Genomic DNA, 22894 nt, shown 5'->3' on the forward strand with positions numbered 1-22894 from the left:
AACGGTGTAGCCAGGGAAAATAATTCATTGCAATAAAATATTTTTTTAAAAGACAATGAAAGTTGTAAAATCATTATTTTTTATGTGAGAAATAAGAATTTTAGACCCTACTATAGACCTGTTCAGGCTTTGCCTCGAGGGGCATGCTACAAAGGCGATTCATAGAATTAAGAGTGCAATGTGTTTTACATCACATTAACTATTTGAAGCAATGCAATTAAGGAAAAAAAGAGATTGTGGGTTTTACATGCTTGAAAATTCTTTATATGTTTCCTTTTATTTTTAAATTTTCATATGAATACACTTTACATGTTATGTTTATGTACTTTAATTTTAGATAATAGGTTTTTAAACCATTTATTTTAAAATTTAACTTTATATTTTTATTAACATTATGTTTAATATTTTTTTTGCATTTTTTTGGATTTTTTTACTTTTTTTTAGTTTTTAACTTTTTTTTTGTAATTTTGTGCCTTTCTTAATAAGGTACGTGCTTTGCCTTGCGCCTTAAGCGCAAATTGGCCCTTGCACTTTTTTTGCGCCTTGTGCTTTTAAAACACTAGGTGTAGCTGAACGGAAAAATCAACACCTACTTGAAACTGCTTGGTCTCTGATGCTTAATATGAATGTTCCAAATTGTTTTTGGAGTGGTGCTGTCCTAACATCATGTTTTCTCATGAATTGGATGCCCATGTCCATCATTGGAAGTCGATCCCCTTTCTCAGTTTTGTTTCCCACTCTGTCTCCGTTTCCTTTTATTACCCCAAGAGTCTTTGGATGTGTTTGTTTTGTTCAAAATTTGGGGCTTGGTTTAGACAATTTAGATGCTTGTGCTACTAAATGCATCTTCTTTGGATACTCCAGGACTCAAAAAGGGTATAAATGTTATAACCTCAACTCTCATAAGTCATTTGTGTGTTCCGATGTCACTTTCTTTGAATCAGTCCCATTTTTCTCGGGCACTGAGGTCCCTTCTCTTTCCCCCGTGGTTCCACTTCCTATTCCAATTGAGGACCCCCTTCCCGTGGTTCCTGTTCTAGTTGCGGATCCCTCTCCTGTGTGGGTTACTACTGAGCGGCTACCATTCCGACAAGTGTATACTCACAGAAGAGCATCGACCTTTCCTCCTATTCAGTCCTTGTCGACAAATCCTGTGGTTGCACCTCCTCCCTTAGACCTTGTTCTTCCTATTACATTGCGGAAAGGTAAACATAGTTGTATATCTCATCCTATTTCACATTATGTTTCAGTTGCTCACCTTTTTGCTTCCCATCGCCACTTTATATCCTTGCTATCCTCTGTTTCTACTCCCAAAACTGTCAAGGAAGCCCTTACCTCTCTAGGTTGGCGAAAAGTAATGAAGGAGGAATTGTCTGCTTTACAACATAATCACACGTGGGAACTTACTACTCTCCCTCTTGGTAAGCATGTTGTTGGGTGTAAGTGGGTCTACACAGTGAAGTAACTTCTAGATGGCAATGTTGGAATGATTAAAGGCCAGGTTAGTGGCCAAGGGCTATTCTCAGTTGTATGGTGTGGACTATATGGGGACATTTTCTCCTGTAGCTAAAATTGGCTCAGTTTGGGTATTGATTTCATTAGCGACAATGTATGATTGGCCTCTCTTGCAGCTTGACATCAAGAATGCCTTCCTTCATAGTGATTTAATTGAGTAGGTATATATGGAGCAACCACCAGGGTTTGTTGCTCAGGGGGAGGATGGTAAGGTTTGTAGACTTAAAAAGGCAATTTATGGGCTGAAACAATCTCCACGTGCGTGGTTTGTTAGATTTAGTGTAGTAGTGAAGAGTTTTGGGATGAAGTAGTGTCGAGTAGATCATTCTGTGTTCAGCCACGACTCAAAAGATGGGAAAATCTTGCTAGTGGTGTATGTGGACAATATTGTCATAACTGGGAGTGATAGTAATGCGATTGATAGGTTGAAAAAATTCCTACAGGACCACTTCAATATGAAAAATTTGGGTAAGCTGAAGTACTTCTTAGGAATAGAAGTTGCAAGGTCAAGGCATGGAATTAACTTATGTCAAAGGAAATATGTACTTAACCTACTTGAAGAAACATGGCTGTTAGGTGCTAAACCAACCGAGACACCAATGGAACCAAATGCTAAGTTGAGTATTGATGCAGGCGAAGAGTTTGATGATCCTGGAAGGTACAAGAGGTTGGTGGGAAAATTGAATTATCTAACTATTACACGGCCAGATATATCATTTGCTATAACTATGGTGAGTTAGCTTATGCAACATTCTCGGCTTCCTCATTGGGAAGCAGTTCTAAGAATTGTTAGGTATTTGAAGGGTGCTCTAGGTCGTGGTTTGCTATACAGAAGTGGATGAACTCTTGAGATAGAAGGGTATATAGATGCTGATTGGGTTGGTTCTGTTTCAGACAGGAGATCAACTACAGGGTATTGTACCTTCCTTGGTGGCAATCTGGTAACTTGGAAGAGCAAGAAACAAATAATGGTGGCAAGAAGTAGTGTAGAAGTTGAGTACAGGGCTATGACTCATACCACATGGGAACTAGTATGGTTGAAGAACTTGTTACAGGAGATGGGGTTCTCAGTTGACAAACCCATGAGGTTATACTGTGATAATCAAGCTGTTGTACACATCCCTTCTAATTCAGTCTTCCATGAGAGAACAAAATATATTGAAGTTGATTGCCACTTTGTAAGAGAAAAAGTGATTAGTGGAGTGTCTTTACAAAGGGGCTATCTCAGGGCAAAGTAGATTATATGTGACAAGCTGGGACTATATGACATATACTCTCCAACTTGAGGGGGAGTGTTAGAGTTGATATAACAGGGGTATCTTGGTCTTTTGGTTTATCTAATTAGAAGTGAAAGGTTTTCTTTATTCAAGTTTAAGTTATGTGTCCCATCACTTGTAAGGATACAACTAGATGGGTGACATTTCCTCTACTAGTCGAACCCTTCTTCTACTTCTACTTCTTCTTCTTATCTACTTCGAACCTAGAACTGAATAGGATTATTTACACAAAAAGACCAAATTGGGCTGCATTAAAAAGGGGGGCGAAGCCCCCCAGCCAAAGGGGTTGGGGGTAGACCACTTTCTTTTCCCTTATCTTTTCTTCCCTTCCCTTTCCTTTTCTCTCTCTCTCTCTTTTTTTTATCTTCTCTTTCTTTCTTTTTCTTTCCCTTCCCTTTCTTTTCTTTTCTTTTCTTTTTTTTTTCTTTTCCTTTCCTTTCCTTTCCTTTTTTTTTCCTGTCTTTTTATATGAGGTGTGCATGAGGCATATGCCTCTAGCATGCTTCATGAAAATAGCGTTGAGGCATACGCCTCAGAGGTGTCAGTGCCTCTAGCATACGCCTCCAGGTGTTTTGGGTGCGCTTTGCTTGGAGGCACGCCTCCAAGTTTATGCCTCCCACGCCTTTTAAAACACTGCATGTAGTGTTGCAGAAATGAAGCTTACCTAAAGCCTTGAACAGATTCAAATGGAGCTTGCCTCAAGCCTTGAACGACACACCTCACCCTGACGTTCTCTGAAATTTTGAATCCTAAGGAACCTCACTAACATTTCAAACACTAAGAAGCCTCAACTTGACGGCCACCCTTGACCCAACCCACCCTGACCATTTTTCCCCTATCCCTATTGGATCACTTGATGTCTTGACCCATATTGACTCAAGTGGGTTGGGGTCAAAATTGCCAGCCCTAGTTGCAATCAGGGTAATCCGGGTCCAGTGGTTTCAGGGGTTGGAGGAGTAATCAGAAACAATGAAGGGAATATGGTTGCTATATATTCCGGTCCAATTGGGGTAGGAGACTCAGCAAGAGCAGAAATTATGGCTGCTGTAACAGGTCTAAGGAAGGCAAAATTACTGAACTGCAAAAATGTCATCATTGAAGGGGACTCTAAGATGGTTATAAGATGGCTGGAGATCAACCAGGAGGGCACGTGGAACCACAGTCTATCTACTTTTCTAAGCATTCATTGTACACAATCTTTTGCAAGATGTCAGCATATGCCTCTAGGCACCATGTTTGGTAAAGCTGGGTCCCTTTTCTTCTTTCTCTTTCTATTTTCTCCTTATTCTTTTAAGAACTCGTTACTGCCATTAATTGCCATAAGCTTTTCATCAAAAGGCATTCATTCTACATTCTCAAAGGTCTGGAATTTGTCTAGATGAGCTTTACAACTCAAAGAATTTTCCATTCTGACTGATTTTGTCCTTTTGTGCTGAACACCCTCTGATTACTCCAATATTTGGATACCTCTCAAATTCTCACAACCTTCAATTCCTCCATATCATCCCAAGATTCCACCAAGAACCCTAGATTCCATAGCTTTCAAGTCTTCTCTTAGCCCTGTAATTTTTATGCTTTGTGCAACATACTCCAAACCTGCCAGGTACCAACCAGCGGGTTGGTAATTTCCTGCTGGCCATAGCGGAGACTCGGGATCAAATCCTGCCTGCACTAGGTTGGGAGGGTTATGGGTTGGGGGATGGGCATAAAAAAGGAAAACTCCAAACCTATCCAAACTTGGTTGCATTCTATAGTCATTTCCATTCTAGTCCTACCTACAAAATTCATTAAAAAGTTATATCCTAGACCAATTTTCCTTATTTTGGAGTTTTTAATTGTCCTAAGATAAATTCATAATTTTTGCTATCAAGTCCCTAGACCTTTTCTAATAAATCCAGTCTTTGTTTTTAGATCTATATTACCCCTAAAACCATCCTAAACTTCCTAGACTCATCTGTTGTACACTGAAATCCTACATTAATTAGTATAAAAAGCAATCATTTTTACATCAGTTGGTGTATATGATCCAAAACCGGTCTGAAAACATCATGCAAATTTCAGTTCAAATGATGCCCAAAATTCAATAATCAACCACATACCACATTGTATCCTTGATGACCCTTATTTCAGGGCTACCTAACTTCTTATTTTATATGGACTTCCAAAAATAAGCAAAATGCCTATTTTCCTAAATATTCTCATCCCTACATAGAATGGGGTTATGAAACTATTCCTGTTGAATTGTGATAAGCCAGGGATAGGTGATACAATTAGAGAACCTACCACCAGGACAGTGTTGCACTGCTCTGACCTCCAATTGGCATCATCAATTCCTTGTGGGATGAACTGACATCCTTGTTACAAAGCCTTATAATAGCTTCATCAAGGGGATGGAAAGGCATTCTGGTGGAAGGTGATATGATCATTTTTTAATAAATAAAATCAACTACCACAACAGCCAAACTGTTTAGATTTTTAATTGAGAGAAAACAAGACTCTACTGGCCAATCAGAATCTGCTCATTCAGATGGATCTCTAGATCTGCAAATAAAAGGGCAGATGTTCTTACTAGTAGTGGTGTCAATAAGGTGTAATTGTTTGGGTGTACCGGAGACGGGGACTAATCTGTAAACTACAAGGAATATTTGATTTTCTCTGTGCTTCTTTCCCGGTCTTCTGGTTGTCGGTGCATTGGATGTCAGCGTCTAGCTGTATTTGCTATCTCGTATTCTCCCTCCATTTCAAACACCTTTGAATGCTGGGAATTACCATTTCCATTTACTTTTTAAATAAAATTTGATGAGTGCTACTGGAAAAGAATTGTGGCAGTCCACTTTGCTATAAAATCTAAACTGACTTTAAGTATGAGTTGAGAAACTAGATATTCCTAGTAGTTTCTAATAAGCAATGTTATCAATACAGATAATCATTTTGACCTCTCTAGTCTATGCAGTGACTAGTAATGCCCAGGCACTGACTAGTCAACCAAAAAAAATGATGTTATCTCATAAAGAAGTTAGTGCAGACCACAGATATGTAATAGATGATATTAAAATTTCACTATAGCATCTTTGTTTTGCAAACATCAAAATGTTATTTTATATAAGATTGGATTGAGAGTTACAAATTGTTTTTCAAAGAAATAGTACAACCTATTTTCTTTATTTTATGTAATTTCTAGTTATCTATCAAAATAAAAAAGAGTGCAACCACTGATTAAAGGAAAATTAAAAGAATCTCTCTTCCACTTTCTTTAATTTTATGCATTATTTCTACTTTATAATTATAGGCCATAAGCCAACCGTGTTCCATCACAAATCCTTGAAACCGAGCATATGAAAAATAAAAGCATATACTATATTGTAGACCTAGTCATATCCATCACGCGCACACACACACACACACACAGTTACACGAAAAAAAATGTAGACCCAGTCATTAATAACTAGTTGACCTAGTTAATGCTTTGTTATTCCTAGGTGACCACCTCATGATTATTGACTATCAACTTGATAGTGATTCAGTTAGTCTCACTCTCAATTGACTAGCCGATTAATTAGATTCTCTAGTTGATACTTGATAACACTACTAATATGTAGTGGCCTCCATGTAACACTATTATCAGGTTGGGCTGGGCTTTTTTTGAGAAAGCCCGAGCCTGGCTCAAAAAAAATCGGGCTTGGTGTTTTGGGCTCAAGCCTGAGCCTGTGGGCCTAAATTCATGTTCAAGCCTGACTAAGAATGAGCCAGGCTGGGCCAGCGTGTTAGGATACCCGGCCCATGAACAGGTCCAGTCTAGAATTAACAGATGTTATGGCCAGTTGGTCACATGCATAGAAAAACATCAACAACACCCATAAGTGATTTTTTGCAAATTGAAGGGGCTGGAAAGGCTAGGGGCAGGCCAAACCAAAAGGACATTGATAGAAGTAGTAAGAAATGATTTAAGCACCAATAATTTAACAATGGATATGGCTTACAGAATGACGAAAGAGGTTTTTATGTAGCTGAATTTTGTGTGGGCCTTTTTTGGATCAAAGGGAACTGCTTTGTAGGCCTCTCTAAGTTTCATGTAGGTTTTTTTTGGTGGAATCAAGGACCTGGTAATTGGATGGATGGTCCTGCATTTCTTACTTATGATTGTTTTCTTGTAGGAGGAAGAGCTAGAGCGTGAACTTGCTGACATCTCATTTGAGGAGCTGCAGAAGGCTCGATGTAATGGCTATCATTCTGTATATCAAAAGCTCAATCCAGATAAGAAGGTTGGGCGTGCAAACAAGAACAGGTAGTAATTTGTAATTAAAGTTATTTTCTATCTTTTGTAAGCTTATCACATGGATATTCCATTGATCATCATTTCCATGTTGAAGGCCAATGGAGATCAGTAGCAAGAAACCTGTTGGTAGGTTTAGAGAGGTCATTCAAGCACCTAAAAGGGTAAGTGAATCTTCTCTTGGTATTTCTATCTTTTTACTTGATTATACAAGGAAAATGGTTCACTAGTTGGGTCAAGTAGGGGATACTTTACATGACCCACATATCTCTTCTATGTGGAGTGATCTTGTGCTTGACCCATACTCCACCTTGTTTTGTGGTTTTCACAGTTAGTATTAGCTGCTTGAAGTTTTATTTTTTTTTAATGGATGACTTACCTGTAAAAGTGAGTTTATTTTGCATCTATGAGAAAGTGTTTTGGTCCTAAGTTTTTTTCATTAATCCAGGGCAGGAAGAGGAACTCAAATACTCCTTTTGAGCTCCGAATTAGTTCACCATGTGTAAGATTCTTTGGTTGTTTAGGGAAGCTCACTAGATGATCTGACCAACAAATTAGCTCCCATTATATAAGGCTATATCTAAGTTAAAATAAATGTGTCCTCAAATTTATGTAGAGTTTAATTCATTGATATCAAAGTACGTTTGTGTAGTTTACTTTATAATAGTAAAGGTAACAATAATATTGCCATGTTTCAACCTCTAATGCCTGATACTATCATATATTGATAGCGGCTGGGTTCCAAAGAGTTGCAACTTTCTAAGAGAGAATTGCAATTATTTTGGGTAAAAGCACAACTAAATAATAAGTAGATGCTGTAAGGCTTAAATTGTGGAGAATGTGTTCAGTAAATGAAAAAATTGTGGATTCTGTAGTTATTATTATGTGTAGACAACTGCATGAATAACACAGAGAGAGTGACTAAACTGGGCATAGGCTTTCTTCATTATCTGGTGTAGCCTTTTGCAATTCCCGTTATTGGTTGATCTCATCATCCTGGTGTTGGTTAATCTGGCTACTCTAAATATATGGAGTGAAGATTCTACTGCACAGATCCCTTCATATGTGCACTGTTCTATTGGGAGTATGAAATATGACATGATAACCTGTAACCAATATTCCTTTTCCATAAAGATATAAATTTTTGTAATTCTTCTGCAGGTTTCAAATAATTAGAAATTTCTGCAATTGATATGGTATTATTATTTTGTCTAGGTGATACGTGACCCAAGGTTTGAATCTTTATGTGGGAATCTTGATACTGATGGGTAGGACTCTCTCTCTCTTAGAGGTTTGATCTAAATATGACTTGAGTTATTCTTGCTTACAAGAATTGCTTGTGGTTCTTGTTTAATATGTTAAAAATTGGGAAATTTACAAGTTTATGTGACCTTGGAGTGACAGTTGCTTACAGGCTTACTACCTTAGTGGAAGAGAAAAAGACTACAATAGCAAAACAGAACAAAAGTGTTGTATTGCATACAATTACTAATATATATCATAGTTTGTGGGGCCATTTGTTTGCAGTGCAAATTTTGCACCCAGTTTTGTTTTCTTTATGTTTGTTTGATGTTATGATTTGCTTGCTGCCTTGTCAAAATTTTCACTTATTTCTTTTTGTCTCTTTTTTTTTGTAAAAGATAAGGTAATTTTATTAAGATATGAAAATAGGATACACTTAGGTCCCTTTTAATAGAAACTAGGCCCGAAGCCTAGATTACATTACAATTCAAGAAGACTTCTAGAGTTCCGATGGGTCCAAACTCACTGGTTTGAAAACCGTTTACAGATGCAGTCCAAGACACCACTTGTCCACCCTTTAGGCCACTTTTGTTGGAATTGGGAAGAGAGAGAAAATAAGAGGGCAGATTTAAGAGAGAGCTTTTGAGGAGAGTGATCCTGCCTCCCAATGTTAAATATTTGGCTTTCTTTTTGTCTCATTTGCATCCTGTAAATTTCGGATCCCACAATCTACTGCAAAGTTTGCACCACCTTCCTTCCACTGTCGTTTTTCTCCCGTATGTGAGCCACTTGCACTCCCATACCTTTGTGCTTTCTCCCATATAAAGTGGGTCCACTTGCATTTTTTCATATATTTGCACTCACCTTGTTTGCATCTCAAACAAACGAAGTTAAACCTGAAGCGAATGTGAGCTATAATCTGCAGTCCTTTCATTTGCATTCCGATGCATTTGCATCAGTACTGCAAACAAATGGGGCCTTAATGTTGCAACAATTTATCAGTACAAATGCACATGATAGTTTGGCTAGCTATAAGTAGAAATTACTGATTGCAGATTTAGATGAATTCCTTGTGAAGAGAAACAAGAAAAAGATGAAGAGTTTCAGCAGTAGAGAAGAAAAGAGTATGAAGCCAACCAGAATTGAATTAGATCTGGCCGCCAACCCCTCATTATAATGTATACTTAACTTAAAGAATGAGATATTGCAAGAATACCCTTAGTAGGGCGGCTACTAAAGTAGCTAAACAATTACAACTTAAAACATAAACTAATGGGCCTAAAGCCCAACAACTTTCTAACTTAATTACTTAAAAATAAGAATAAAAAACAAATGGGCCCAATAACTAGAAACCGGCCCAACTCAACACTCTCCCTCAAGTTGGGAGTAAATGTCACACATTCCCAACTTGCGTAGATCATGCTCCAGCTTGTTCCTTGCAACACCTTTTGTTAGAGCATCAGCAGGCTGCAGATCAGAAGCAATGTATGGAAGACAAACTTCCCCATAAGTCACTCTTTCTTTTGTAAAATGTTTATCCACTTCAATGTGCTTAGTTCAATCATGCTGGACTGGGTTGTGGGCAATGTTAATTGCTGCTTGGTTATCACAGTACAACACCATAAGTTCTTCTGCCTGTGCACCAATTTCTCCTAATAGGGAACGGATCCAGAGAAGTTCTGAAACTCCGTGTGCCATGGCCTTGTATTCAGCTTCAACACTTGATCTTGTCACCACTGATTGTTTCTTACTCTTCCACGAGACAAGGTTACCCCTAACAAGGGTGCATACTCCTGAAGTGGATCTCCTGTCATCAAGGCATCCTGCCCAATCTGTATCTGTATAAGCCTCTAGTTTCAACTGTCCATGATCAGTAAACAATATGCCTCCCAATGCTGGACTCGTGGAGCATGCATGTATTGACTTACCACATTTACTGCATAGGAAATGCCTGGTCTTGTCATACACAAGTATAGCAACCGACCCACAAGTCTCTGATATCTCAAATGTCCTTTACTGGCTCACCTTCTGATGCATTGATTATGTGGTTATGCTCAATGTGTGTACTGATTGCCTTTGTTCCAAGCTTCTCTGTTTCTTAAAAAAGATTCAAGACATACTTCATCTAAGAGAAAAAAATTCCATGTTTTTGATCTTGTAACTTCAATGCCTAAGAAGTATCTCAGTTCTCCATGATCTTTAATTTCAAATTCTTTATGTAGATTTTTTTTTTCAGACAAAATCAATCTCACCTAGGTCATTCCCTGTGACAACAATATCATTCACATAAACAATTAGGACTGACACCAAAGATCCCCTTCGCTTCACAAACAAGGTATGATTGGATTGAGTTTTTACTTTATATATGTTTTTTTAAGTCATTTTATTGGTTGTGTGCTAATTAGCAATCATGTACACTAACTATTAACACTATAAATCTTTCAAATGAGTACAAATTTCATATAAAAAGCTAAAAATATAAAATATTATGAATAAAAAGGAGTCTAAACCAACCAGACAAGGAAACTAAACTAATAAAGTAATAAATAGTTAAATACTAAAAAAATTTAAACTCACTGAGTCAAAGACATACCTTTGACTTTGAAGTGAATGTTGAGCATTGTCCTTCTTGAGTGCTCTCTTTTCTCATTTTTCCTTTAACACACACACACAAACCATTAATAAATTAAATAAAAAACATTGTAAATTTACAATAAATGAATAAATAATAAAAGGAATCAAATCAAACACATAAGACATACCTTGATTGAAATTTATCTATTCCAGGCATTTAAAGGAAGTAGATAAGAAGTAGGAACCAAATGAAGCAATGAATAAAACCATAACAAAAAATAAATATGGCACTTATCCAATTCTCCAAAATCTCCACAAAAGGATTAAGGATAAATTAACAAAGCATGAAGCTTATAGATGATTAATAAAGAAAAGTATCTAGCTAATTCTAGTAGCTAGGTAATAAGAGCCTGCAATCCCTCCACTAAATCCACCAACATCATCAACAACACAATCAACATCATCCGCATCCTCATCGTCTTCATCTTCCCCATCAAGCTCTCCAACTTCATCTTCATCTTCTTCTTGCAGAACACTTTCCTTTGTCTTGTCCCCTACCATCACCTCTTCCACGACCACATCTACCTTCGCTTCTATTTGCACGTGTATACACCACATATGCACTTCTCCTCGACCTATTTGCACCCTCAACAACTTCAGCTGCTCCTATTGCTTCATCAACTTCATTCCATGTGAGATCACCGCCTTCATGAACGAGCTCATTTGATGGGTCTCTCAACATCATTGAAGCAAATGGGATCAAATTGTCGTGGATTTGCACGTCATGTCAAGAACCTCTCACAAAGACGTTGATTATATTGAACAAAGGCAAGATCATTAAGCCTCTTATGATCAAGCCTGTTCCTCTTCTTGGTATGAATCTACATTCATAATTCATAATAAGCAAAAATAAGAAGATTATAAAAATAAAACATTTTAACTTTTATAATCGAAATTCATAAATCAATTAAAAATAATATTAAAATTACTTACATGCTCAAAGGTGCTCCAGTTACGCTCATAGGCAGAAGACGTGCACGTAAGACCTAATATGCGTATGCAATATGCCTAAGGTCTAGTGTGCAATGTCCATAAGTATGCCACCGATCAACTGCAAAGAACAATTTACAAATAAAGAAAAAATTAAATTAGAGAATACAAATTCAAAGATAGCAATACAAAAAATTAACAAAAATAAGATTATAGAGGTAATGAGTTAAATCTTATTTGGTTGTTTTGTTTCTCGTTGTCTAATTGCCATTTTCTTAGAAAATGCACCACGGGCATGCTTATATTTTTCCATTTGATGGGAGATCTTATCTAATTTCAATGTCGCTCACCATCCTCTCAATACAATCTATAAAGCCCATTTCAAACTTCCTAATTGATGCTTCATCTCCAGCTTTTGCTTTATAAAAGAGGGCTGGATTGAGGAAGAAACCGGCAAGATGCAAAGGATGTTGCATCATATTATTCGAACCCTTGTCAAAAATTTCCAGAATGGGCTTATATTCTCTTTCTTTCTCACCAAAATTTATTTTGATCTTTTCCCTTGCTTGTTCCATTTCAAAGTGGAAGTATCCCATTACAGGTTTTTCATCACCATCATCCAACTATAAGACCTCCACAATTGGTTGGGAAGCTAAGAGGGCAATCCTTACATTTTTCCAAAATGTAACTGAAAGAATAGTGCTTTAGACTCTTAAACCCTCTGGTTTGTTTGCCCATTTACTTATATTCCACACATCACTAACAAATAAAGAACACAATGGCTCTTTGAAAGTGAACAAACTTTGCAAAGTAAGAAATGATGTGGCAAACCTTGTAACAACACATCTAACAAGATCCCTCCCTTGTGTTTTGTCCCTTATATAAGCAAGGAGAAGAGGATGTCTGTAGATAAAGGCCGTCACATCTCTTGGCTTGGCAATGCAATTCTTGATAGACTTCAACCTTCCAATATCCTCCAACATGAGGTCCAAACAATGAGTAGTGCAAGGTGTCCACAATAAATTCTCTCTTTATCTTCAGAAGGTCTCCTGCAGCAATATTAGCAGAGCGGTTATCAGTAACTACTTGCACCACATGTTCTCCTATTTCCTCAACAACCTTATCAATCAATTTATACAAATAAGTTGCATTGTGGATTTCATTCGAGGCATCAACCGATTTCATGAAGAAAGTACCTTTAGGAGAATTTATCAAAAAGTTTATCAAACTTCTTTGCGTCTTACCTATCCATCCATCAGACATAATAGTGCAGCCATAGGTTCTCCTAGAGGCCTCATACTCTTTGTAAAGCAATTTTGTTCTCTCAACCTCCCCTATCAAGAGTGGCTCTCTCAATTCATGGTAACTTGGAGGTTTGTACCCAAACCCAAACTGTGCAATTGCTTCTACTATAATCTCAAAACTCTTCAACTTTATTGTGTTGAAGGGTATTCCGGCTTGATAAAACCATTTTGCAACATATTCATTCACCTTTTACCTTTCTTCCTTTTCAACCGGCTCTCTATGCTTGTTTGTAGTTTGCACCAATTGCTTTGCTTCTACCACTTCTTTTGGACTTGGCCTCACAAAAGCATCCATGGGTCCTCTAACATTTTCCTTATTTTTTTTTGTGAAAACATGGGGTTTAATGGTGGATGGGCACTCCTACCAGTTGAAATGGGGCCTCCTACTTCGTAGGTTGGTTACTTTCATGGTGAGGTTCTCTCTCACAAACCATTTGCTCCCATGTCCCATAACTGTCCTCCACTACAAAATCACTTAACGACTTCTTCCTCTTATTTTTGCACATGCATTCTTGCATCTCCTTTGCAATAGTCGTTGTGGTTTTTGGACACTTGGTAAAATCCCCAAATCCTCTAGTTAAATGCTGTTTTATTCTTTTAATTCCTCCTTTGACATACTTTCCACACAACGAGCATGTAATAACAATTTTGTCCTCTAAATCACGCCAATATGCATACTTCCATGCTGACTCTTTTGACTGGGCCTTATTCTTAGTACCAGATCCAGAAGTGTTTTGATTTGCCTCGTTTGCCATTATCTAATGAAAATAAAAACAAATAAGCATTCAGCAATGACATCAATAATGAATCAATGATATAATCAGCAATGACATATCGGTAATTAATAAATTAATAAAAATAAAAACAAACTAACAAAGCAAGCAAATTTCAGCCAAACAACAATTCAGTTATTCAGTTAGAACTTAAAAATAGAAATTAAGTAAAAATTTAAAGGCTAAAGCAAGCAATTAAGCAAATTTCAGGTCAGCTATATAATCAAATAATCAGTCATATAATCATTAATCAAATATCAAAATTTCAGTTCAGCTTCAGCCATACAATCATGAAGAAGAATAGTTCAGCCATATAATCAATTAAAATACAGAACTTAAAAAAAACATTTGATTCAATTCAGCCTTACAATCACTGAATCAGCCATAAAACGTTTGAATGAGAAGAATCAGCCATAACCATTTGATTCAAGACATTTAATTCAGCCATAAAAAAAAAAACTTTTGATTCAATTCAGCCATACAATCACGGAATCAGCCATAAAAATTTTGAATGAGAAGAAGCAGCCATAACCATTTAATTCAAGTTTCAGATTCAAGACATTTAATTCAGCCATAAAAAAATCAGCCATGTAATTATATATATATATATTAGTGATATAAAAAAAATTGAATGAGAAGAAGAAGTAGCCATAACCATTTGATTCAAGTTTCAGATTCAAGAGTAAAGACATTTAATTCAGTTATTCAGCCATAAAAAATCAGCCACATAATTATATATTAATGATATAAAAAAATTGACTGAGAAGGAGAAGAATTTAAGATGAGATTAAAAACTGAGATGATCATGACTACAAGTATGAAACTGTGAATGATTGAAGGGAGGAGAAGAGTAGGGTGGAGCCCCTGTTTTTTTTTTTTTTTAAGGGTGGGCTGACGATTGAGAGAGTGAGAGACCGAGAGTGACTGATTGAGAACACCACTGATGAAGTGGCAAGAAGAAGAAGAAGAAGAAGAAGAAGAAGAAGAAGAAGAAGAAGAGGACTGGAGAGCCCCAGTTTTTTCGATTGAATTGATATCGAAGGAGGAGGAGGAGGAGGAGTAGAAGAAGAAGAAGAAGAAAGGGAGGACTGGCGGAGCCTCTGTTTTTTGAAAAACAAAAGTAAAAAATGTTGAAACTCTGAAATCTTAAGAAGAAGAACCTGCTCGAACTAAGGTGTGAGTGCGACTGAGCTGGGCTACTCAAGTTTCCGCAGTTTGCCTGTTTGGTTCCCCTCCCTCTCTAGTTGAACTCGAACCAAAACCCTTCTCAAAGAAAGAAAATAGAAATTAATCTTTGCGTATAAACTATTCTATAGATGTCTTAATACTAAACTGATACAGTGTAACATGTTTATTTTAAAGGAATACATCAACCAATGAATTCTTAAACTAATAAATTAAAAAAAATAATTATTTTAGATACATTAGGCGTCCACCTAGTGCAAAAAACATATGGCATTTGGGTGAGGTGACCTTCAAAAACCGCCTAGTCATCTAGATGTCGCCTTGACAACTATGCTAACTGTAGCCCTAAATAAGACAAAGGCCAAGTAGAAATGGAGCACTGAAGACAATCTGCAATAGCCTCAACCCCTTCAAAGTCCAGATTGATTCCAACAATGCAGTTCTTTTCTAAATTGATTTTCAAATTGGACACTCCTTCAAAGGCTTTAATCAATTCTTTCAAGTTTCCCACCTTCTCACTAAAACCACCACCACAAATGATCATCAAGTCATCCGCAAACTACAAATGAGTTACTGGAATTTGGTTTGCGCCTATTCTCCATTCCATTATCACATCATCCCTATTAGTCCTTGTGATAATTGACTGAACACATCAGCTACCAAGGTAAAGAGAAAAGGTGAAAGTGGATCCCTTTGTCTAATACCCCTACTAGCTGGTGGGAAAAAAATCCCTTGCCACCCCATTTACTAAGATGGAGTAGTGACAAGAGCTGACACCACCAAACATCCAACCACGCCATCTTTCCTCGAACCCACACTTCTTGAAAACCTCTACTAGGAACTGCCAGTCCACCAAATCATTGGCTTTCTCAAGATCGAGCCTACATACAAAGCCTCTTTGTTTAAACCTCTTCATCTCCTCCACACATTTGTTGGCAGCTATGATCTGATCAATTATCTGTCGTCCTTGGATGAATGCCCCTTGGGCTTGACTAATAATGGAAGGAAGGATTTCTTTAATCCTCAAAGACAGCACCTTTGGTAAGATTTTATAGATACTAGTCACCAAACTAATTGGCTTGAAGTCTTTAGGATGGATGGCATCAGATTTCTTTGGAATTAGAGCCAAGAAAGTAGTGTTAATGCCTCGACTAACTTTATGCTTATTTGTAAACTCATTAAAAACCTCACAAAGATCATTTTTTATCACATCCCAACAATCTTGGTAAAAAGGCCATTGTAAAACCATATGGGTCTGGAACTTTGGTTCTATCCATTAAGAACACCGCCTTCTATAAGTCGATTTAAAGTGATCCACAAACTTCCTAGCAATATCTTCCTGATTAGTGAAAACCTCCCCCCTATCTCTAGCTTAGACACAAAGTTCTTCCTCCTCCCATTTGTCACATCATGAAGTATTTCCATCACCTTCCTTGATCCGCCTATGCCTCGATTTCTGCCTCCAACTTATTTCTTCTCTCAATAAGACCTCTTCTAAATCCTTCTTCAATTGTTTCCTCATGTCTTTGACACCCTCCTCCAATCTAGCTTGAGCTTTTCTTTCATCCAGCTCTTCTATCCTAGAGATTAGATTCGCTTTTTGCTCATCAATTCTTCCAAAGTGATCCCTATTCCATTCTTTTATTTTGGATCTCAGCCTCTGCAGTTTCTTATGAATCTTACTTCACCCCTTTCCATCTTGTCCCCCTCAATTCCTCATTCCACCATAATTTAACTTTATTCCCAAAGTCCGTGTGGGTTAGCCACATGTTCTCAAAACTAAACATCCTAAGTCCACCTCTAAAATCTTCCACACCTATTTTTATAGGACAGTGATCTGAGGTTACCCTAAGCTAAGCTCTAGACACCAAGTTTGCCCAATAGTTATCCCAATCAACATTAAAAATAAACCTGTCCAACTTCGACTACAAGGAAGTTTTCTGTAGGTTAGACCAAGTAAATCTAGCTTGTAACAGTGGAATTTCCTTTAACTCACAATCAGCAATAAAGCTATTAAACTCTCTCATGCTAGTTGTGATGGTTTGTTGGGAGTTATTAGTTTCTTCGGAAAAACGTATTACATTGAAGTCCCCTCCCAAACACCATGTCATTCCTTTCTCATAGTCCCTTCCCATAGACCCTGAATTGCATACAACTCCTCCCACATGTCATTCCTTTCTCTATAGTTATTAGGACCCATAGATATTGGTTAACACCCAATTGAAGTCATCCTCTACATTCTTGAATTTGATGGAAACCGAGAACCTCCCTATTAACTCCACTGCTTCTACTACATCCTCCTTCTATAATGTGACAATCCCTCCCGAGGCTCCCCAAGAAGGGGCTGAGGTCCACCTTACTCCTCTTGACCTCCACACACTCCTTTTGATAGGTGATATTACCTCTCTGCACTCGTGTTAAAACTTTCTTCCATTTAGATGTTGGTTGTGAATTGCAAAATTCTCTTATAGCCTCAAAATTGTCAAGGGCACCAAACGGGAAAAACTGGAAAAAAAAAACAATATTATCCAAATAAGAAGATAAAGAATAAAAGATTTGAAACATTTTGGCAGGTACTTTCCAAGAGGCAATTCAATATCAAATTATTTGATGGGTGTGTGTGTATATATATATATATATATATATATATATCTTGTGAACCCAGGTGTAGGTGGGATTTGATCCCAAGTCTCCACTACGACCAGCAGGAGACCTTACCAACCAGCTGGTTGGTGCCTTGCTATTTGATGGGTAATATTTACCTATTAAATTTGATGTGGATTCTGAACTGGAAAATTCTGTTATAGCTGTCTCATCAAAATTGTCAAGGGCACCAGACAAGGAAGAAGACTTCCATCTGCAAAGTACATATGATACGTGATACTCGTATAAGGATGCCGTATTGTATTGGATACTTCAATTTGTAGTGTAAATTTCATATTCATCAACCATATCCAGCCGTGCCTGTGCCCTAGAGAAGACTTACGGTCATGTTAATTGGGTTTTTTTTTGAAAGTGAAAAAAAAATCGTTAGAAAAGAAAAAAGCTACAACCTATCCAGGTGTTAAGGCAACACCCACCTGCCAGGAAATCTGGCCAACTAACTCAATTATAAAACAAACAAAACAAAACCAGATTACACTTTTGAAACCCCAACACTTCTCCAAGCTTATCCACAATGATTTCTTTGGCTAGATGGCAATAATCTGGAACTAGAGCCCAGCCAACAGGAGGTTTGCTGACAGCCGCCACTATCCACACCAAAATCAAAGCTTTGGTTCCGAAAATTTTTCTACTTCTTTCCTTCCAAAAATTCTAACATCTTGCAGATGGAATGCAGCTCTCCAAATCAGCCCTGCTTTCTTGTTTCTACTGTTCATCTTCGTTCCTAGCCCCTATTATCAAGAAGATATCGACTTCATCTTCAAAGTCAGCCCCCAACTCCCACCTCTACCCTTCCTGCAATTTCCCTCTACTCTTTTATCAACTATTTCCTTCCCCCCACGCTTATCTTCCTTCCTACACTACATACTGGCTCGAATGTGATTTGGGTCCAAGTGGAGAAATTGGAGGAATAGTCTGCGTGACCACACCCAGGTTTTCTGTTCTAATAATGGATCCACTAAAGGGAATTTGAAAAGTTCAAGAGGGTTAGACAAGGTGGCAGATCAGGCTTCTGAAGTGGGATGCTTAGAGGGTTTCGAAATTAGAAGTAATGGCACTGAGATTGCTCTTTTACAGTTTGCAAATGGTACATTCTTTTTTCTGCAGTGCTTCTTTGGATCAGGTGCTCAATTTAAAATACTTATTATATTGATTTGAGGTTGTTTCAACTTTCAGGTTAAAGAGTAATCTTGGCTAAAAGCGAAATGATGGCAGTTAGAGAGGTAGAGAATGCATATGAGTTGGTTGATCTACTGGTCTGCAAAGTGGGCTGTCTACCCTCTAAATAATTGTGCTTGCCACCAGGGGCCAAGTGTTCTTTGAAATCTGGAACCCAGTGTGCTGGTTAGCCTTCCAGCCTACTATATGTCCATATTCCCAATTCCTTACTGAGATGACAGAACAGATTGAAGAAAGAACGAGAGGTTTTTTGTGGATTGGATAGAATGAGAGATTTTAGTGGATTGGGATCAGGTTTGTAAACCTGTATCTCATGGAGGGTTGGGCATCAGGAGAGAAACTCTTTAATAAGGCACTCTTGGTCAGATTGTTTTGGAGATTTTCTACAGAACCCAGCAATCTTTGGAGGAAGGTTATAGTGGAGAAATATGGACTATGGAATAAGCAGCAGTGGAAAGGCGTCTCAAAACCTTCTAGCAGCTAGGAGCAGTTTTGGTTGGATCCTTGGTGTGGCGAAATGGAACTGAGTCCACTAAAAGACAGATTTGTGACCTTGTTTAGTATAGCTGATAACAAATTGGCCTGGGTGGCTGAGACCTATGAGGTGACTGGAAACATGGTCTTTTGGAATCCTTCATTTGGAAGAGGCTTCAATGATTGGGAGCTCGATCCGGTTGCTGACATCTTGGCTTTACTACAGACCCAGCAACTAAACTAACAATCTCAAGACTCAAGATGTTAGAAGTGGACACATTCAGGGGGATTTTCAGGTAAATCTTTCTACAAGGGTCTAGTTGGAGATCCAAGGGATCATTCCCTAGCTCGACTGTTTGGGGATCTATTACACCTTCAAAAATGATAATTTTCACTTGGGTGGTAATCCTGGAGAAGTGCTTGACCAAGGAAATGTTGCTGAAAAAGTGTTTTAGTGTTATGTGTGATTTGTAATAGAGAGGAAGAGCCAATTAGCCGCCTGTTCTTGCATTGCAGGTTTAGTACAGTAGTTTGGCTTCATTTTACAACGGCACTAAATCTGCACTGGAGCTTTCCTTTTTCAGTTGGAGATCTTTTACGGGACTGGGGCATCTTGGGTATGTCCAGAAAAGGGAAAGTCTGCTGGTCAGCAATTCCTACAGTGGTTATGCGGGCCATTTGGTTTTAAAGAAATTTGAGAATTTTTTAACCAAAAGAATCACCGGAAGCAAGGGTAATGAATAGGGCAGTAGAGGAACCTAGCAGCTGGTCGTCCATACATAATGTATTTTAAAATGATAGACTTTCTTTTTTCTTTTCTTTGAGGGTGGATTTTTTTGGGTGTCCCTAATGGTTTACTTGTACAGCATCTCATTGTACTGAGGGCCTTTTTTGTTTTAATGAAATTGTACTTCACCTTTTCAAAAAAAAATTAAGGAAATCGAAATAATGCCGCACATGACAGAGATTCCATGATTTGCGAAGGAAGCCTCTTTATGGACTGGCCTTGTTGCAATGATTTTTGCATCATTTACCAACTCCTAATGTTATAATGTACAGTGTGCTGCAATTGTTTTGACCCATTACTGTGATGTCATATATTTCTATTATCAATTTAAGCTTCTACCCTCTCCTGAAGTATTTTCTATTATAACTCATGCATTTGTTGTACTTTATTTTTGTTTTTCTTTAATAGGTTTAAGAAGAGATATGGTTTCTTATTCGAGACTCAACTTCCTGCTGAGAGACAGGTATTTTCCTGCAAGTCACGGAATAGATATTATTTTAGAATTGTGCCTAATATTGATGAAGTGGTCAACTTTGGCTTTTTATAGGAATTACAGAAGTTGATAAAGAAATCAAAGGATCCCGAAGTGATTGTTGAAGTAAAGAACCATATTTCTTGGATTGTAAGTGGTTCAACCATGGAAAGAACTAGTCTACTAAGGCCATGTTTAGGAGTGCTTAAGTTAAAAATAAGTGCTTCAAAACAAGTGCTTATTTGAATAAGCACTTATTTGGATTTGGCACCCTACTTTTTCAGGTGCTTATTTTTTAAAATAAGCACTTATTTATATTGGGCGTTTGATAGTCTTTTTCTCTAATTCGCACTTAAATAAGCATTTGTGACTATTTTGTCCTTCATTTTCTTTCAGACTTTCAAAATATACCATTTGAAAGCACTTTTGTTAAATTAGTTTTATAAAAACACTTTTATGTAAGTATTTTTGTGAAAGCACTTCTACGAAAGGACTTTTATGAAAGCACTTTATTAAAGTACTTTTATATAAGTACTTTTACAAAGGCATTTTTATAAAAGTGCTTTCATAAAAGTACTTTTGTAAAAGTGCTTTCATAAAAGTATTTTTATAAAAGTACTTTCATAAAGGCACTTTTAGGAAAAACTTTATAAAAGTACTTTTATAAAATTTAACTAGGGATAATTTTACAAGTGATATTTTAAAATTCAACTAGGGATAGTTTTGGAAGAAAAAAATAGAGTAAGTGTTTATTGCATAAGCACTTGAAAAAACTGGAAATTTGGGCGTAAAAATAAGCCCTTATTTTTAAAATAAGCACTTATTGTGGGCTTATTTTCCAAATACCAACAAGTGCTTAATGGTCCAAATAAGCACCTATTTTTAAGCACTCCCAAACATGGCCTAATTCTGATATTTTATCTGGTGGTTTATTTGGTTGTCTTTCTAGAAATATATGGCAAATATTCACTTCACAGATTTTGCATCATGTTATTTTTTTAGGACAAACAACTTAAAGCAGGGCCTTCAAAACGTGCTGATGCTGAGATATTGGCTGAACATAAGAAGAAAGAGAGAGAAGCAGCAAAACATGGAAAACGCCCATTTTATCTCAAGAAATGTAATGTTTGCAAATCCATTCCACCCTTGAGACGTACAAAAAATATGGTCATAAGCCTAACTGAGTTCTGGTTTTGCAGCTGAAATTCGGAAACAGGTGCTTATTGAGAAATATAACAATCTTAAGGTATCTGGTTTTAGAAAACTGAAAGTATATTGTATTCTTGTCTGAGAACTGTTTTATGAAGTGAACCATTATTGCTTTTCACTCATTATTATCTTCTATGATCTTCCAGGCAGCTGGCAAGCTTGAATCCTTTATTGAGAAAAGGAGGAGGAAAAATGCCTCGAAGGACCACCGCTATGTGCCATATCGGCGGTCCAACAACAGTGAAAGCAATTGAAGACTCAACTTGTTATTTATTCATGGAATTATTTATTTTTATTTTTTTGATATTATCATTTTCCCAAAATCAATTTCTGTGTTTTCCCAGCACATGCTACTAAAAGAATGTAATTATGAATCTCATTTTTCCCGAAATCAATTATGCCTTCCGCAATCCTTGCTATATATTGTAGTTGTAAAGAAAGTCTATCCTCGTAGAATTAGACTTTCTTTAGTTTGGCTGACAAGAGAAAACAAAAGGAAAAAAAAAGACAAAATAAAGGTAATTTTGCCCTTCTAAATCTTTTATTCTCTCGTATAACCGTACGAGGTACAAAAAGCGAAGGAAACAACTGAGTAACGAAACAAATAGGGCTGCAAGTTGGGCCGGTCGGGTTGGGGCCAATCTTAGCTTAACCTAAGTTCTAAACCCTAACCTGACCTTCAACTTGACCAAACCAACCCTAACCTGACCTTCAACTTGACCAAACCAACCCTAACCCTAGCCCTAAATAAATTCCTTCAACTATAACCCAACCCAACTTTCTTCTTATCCCTTAAAACCTCGAATAATTTTTTCATTTTAGAATTTAACTCTCACCACATATTAGTCCTATGTTTCATTGATATTTGTTTGTTGACATTTTTTTTGCTCTTTTGGTATAAAATTCAGAAAAACAAGTGACAGAAATGATTATAATTTATTATGAGTTATGACTTTCGGTAGATTTCCCCTTTTCT

General features: G+C 37.2%; 1 protein-coding gene across 2 annotated transcripts in view; it reads left to right on the forward strand.

Annotated features, from left to right (window-relative positions):
• LOC148847978 (rRNA biogenesis RRP36-like protein) overlaps positions 1-22328 on the forward strand; it is a 38035-nt gene extending 15707 nt beyond the window's left edge. For both annotated transcript variants that reach the window (XM_088949693.1, XM_088949692.1), the window contains 8 exons: positions 6947-7077; positions 7163-7229; positions 8281-8333; positions 20646-20700; positions 20785-20859; positions 21712-21829; positions 21909-21955; positions 22065-22328. In XM_088949693.1, coding sequence (XP_088805819.1) covers positions 6947-7077; positions 7163-7229; positions 8281-8333; positions 20646-20700; positions 20785-20859; positions 21712-21829; positions 21909-21955; positions 22065-22172 — 654 coding nt within the window. In that variant the 3' untranslated portion in view covers positions 22173-22328. The remainder of the gene's footprint in view (positions 1-6946; positions 7078-7162; positions 7230-8280; positions 8334-20645; positions 20701-20784; positions 20860-21711; positions 21830-21908; positions 21956-22064) is intronic.
• Positions 22329-22894: the final 566 nt, after the last annotated feature.

Source organism: Nelumbo lutea, chromosome 6, assembly GCF_056320005.1.
Source record: "Nelumbo lutea isolate HS-2025 chromosome 6, American lotus-T2T, whole genome shotgun sequence".
NCBI lineage: Eukaryota > Viridiplantae > Streptophyta > Magnoliopsida > Proteales > Nelumbonaceae > Nelumbo > Nelumbo lutea.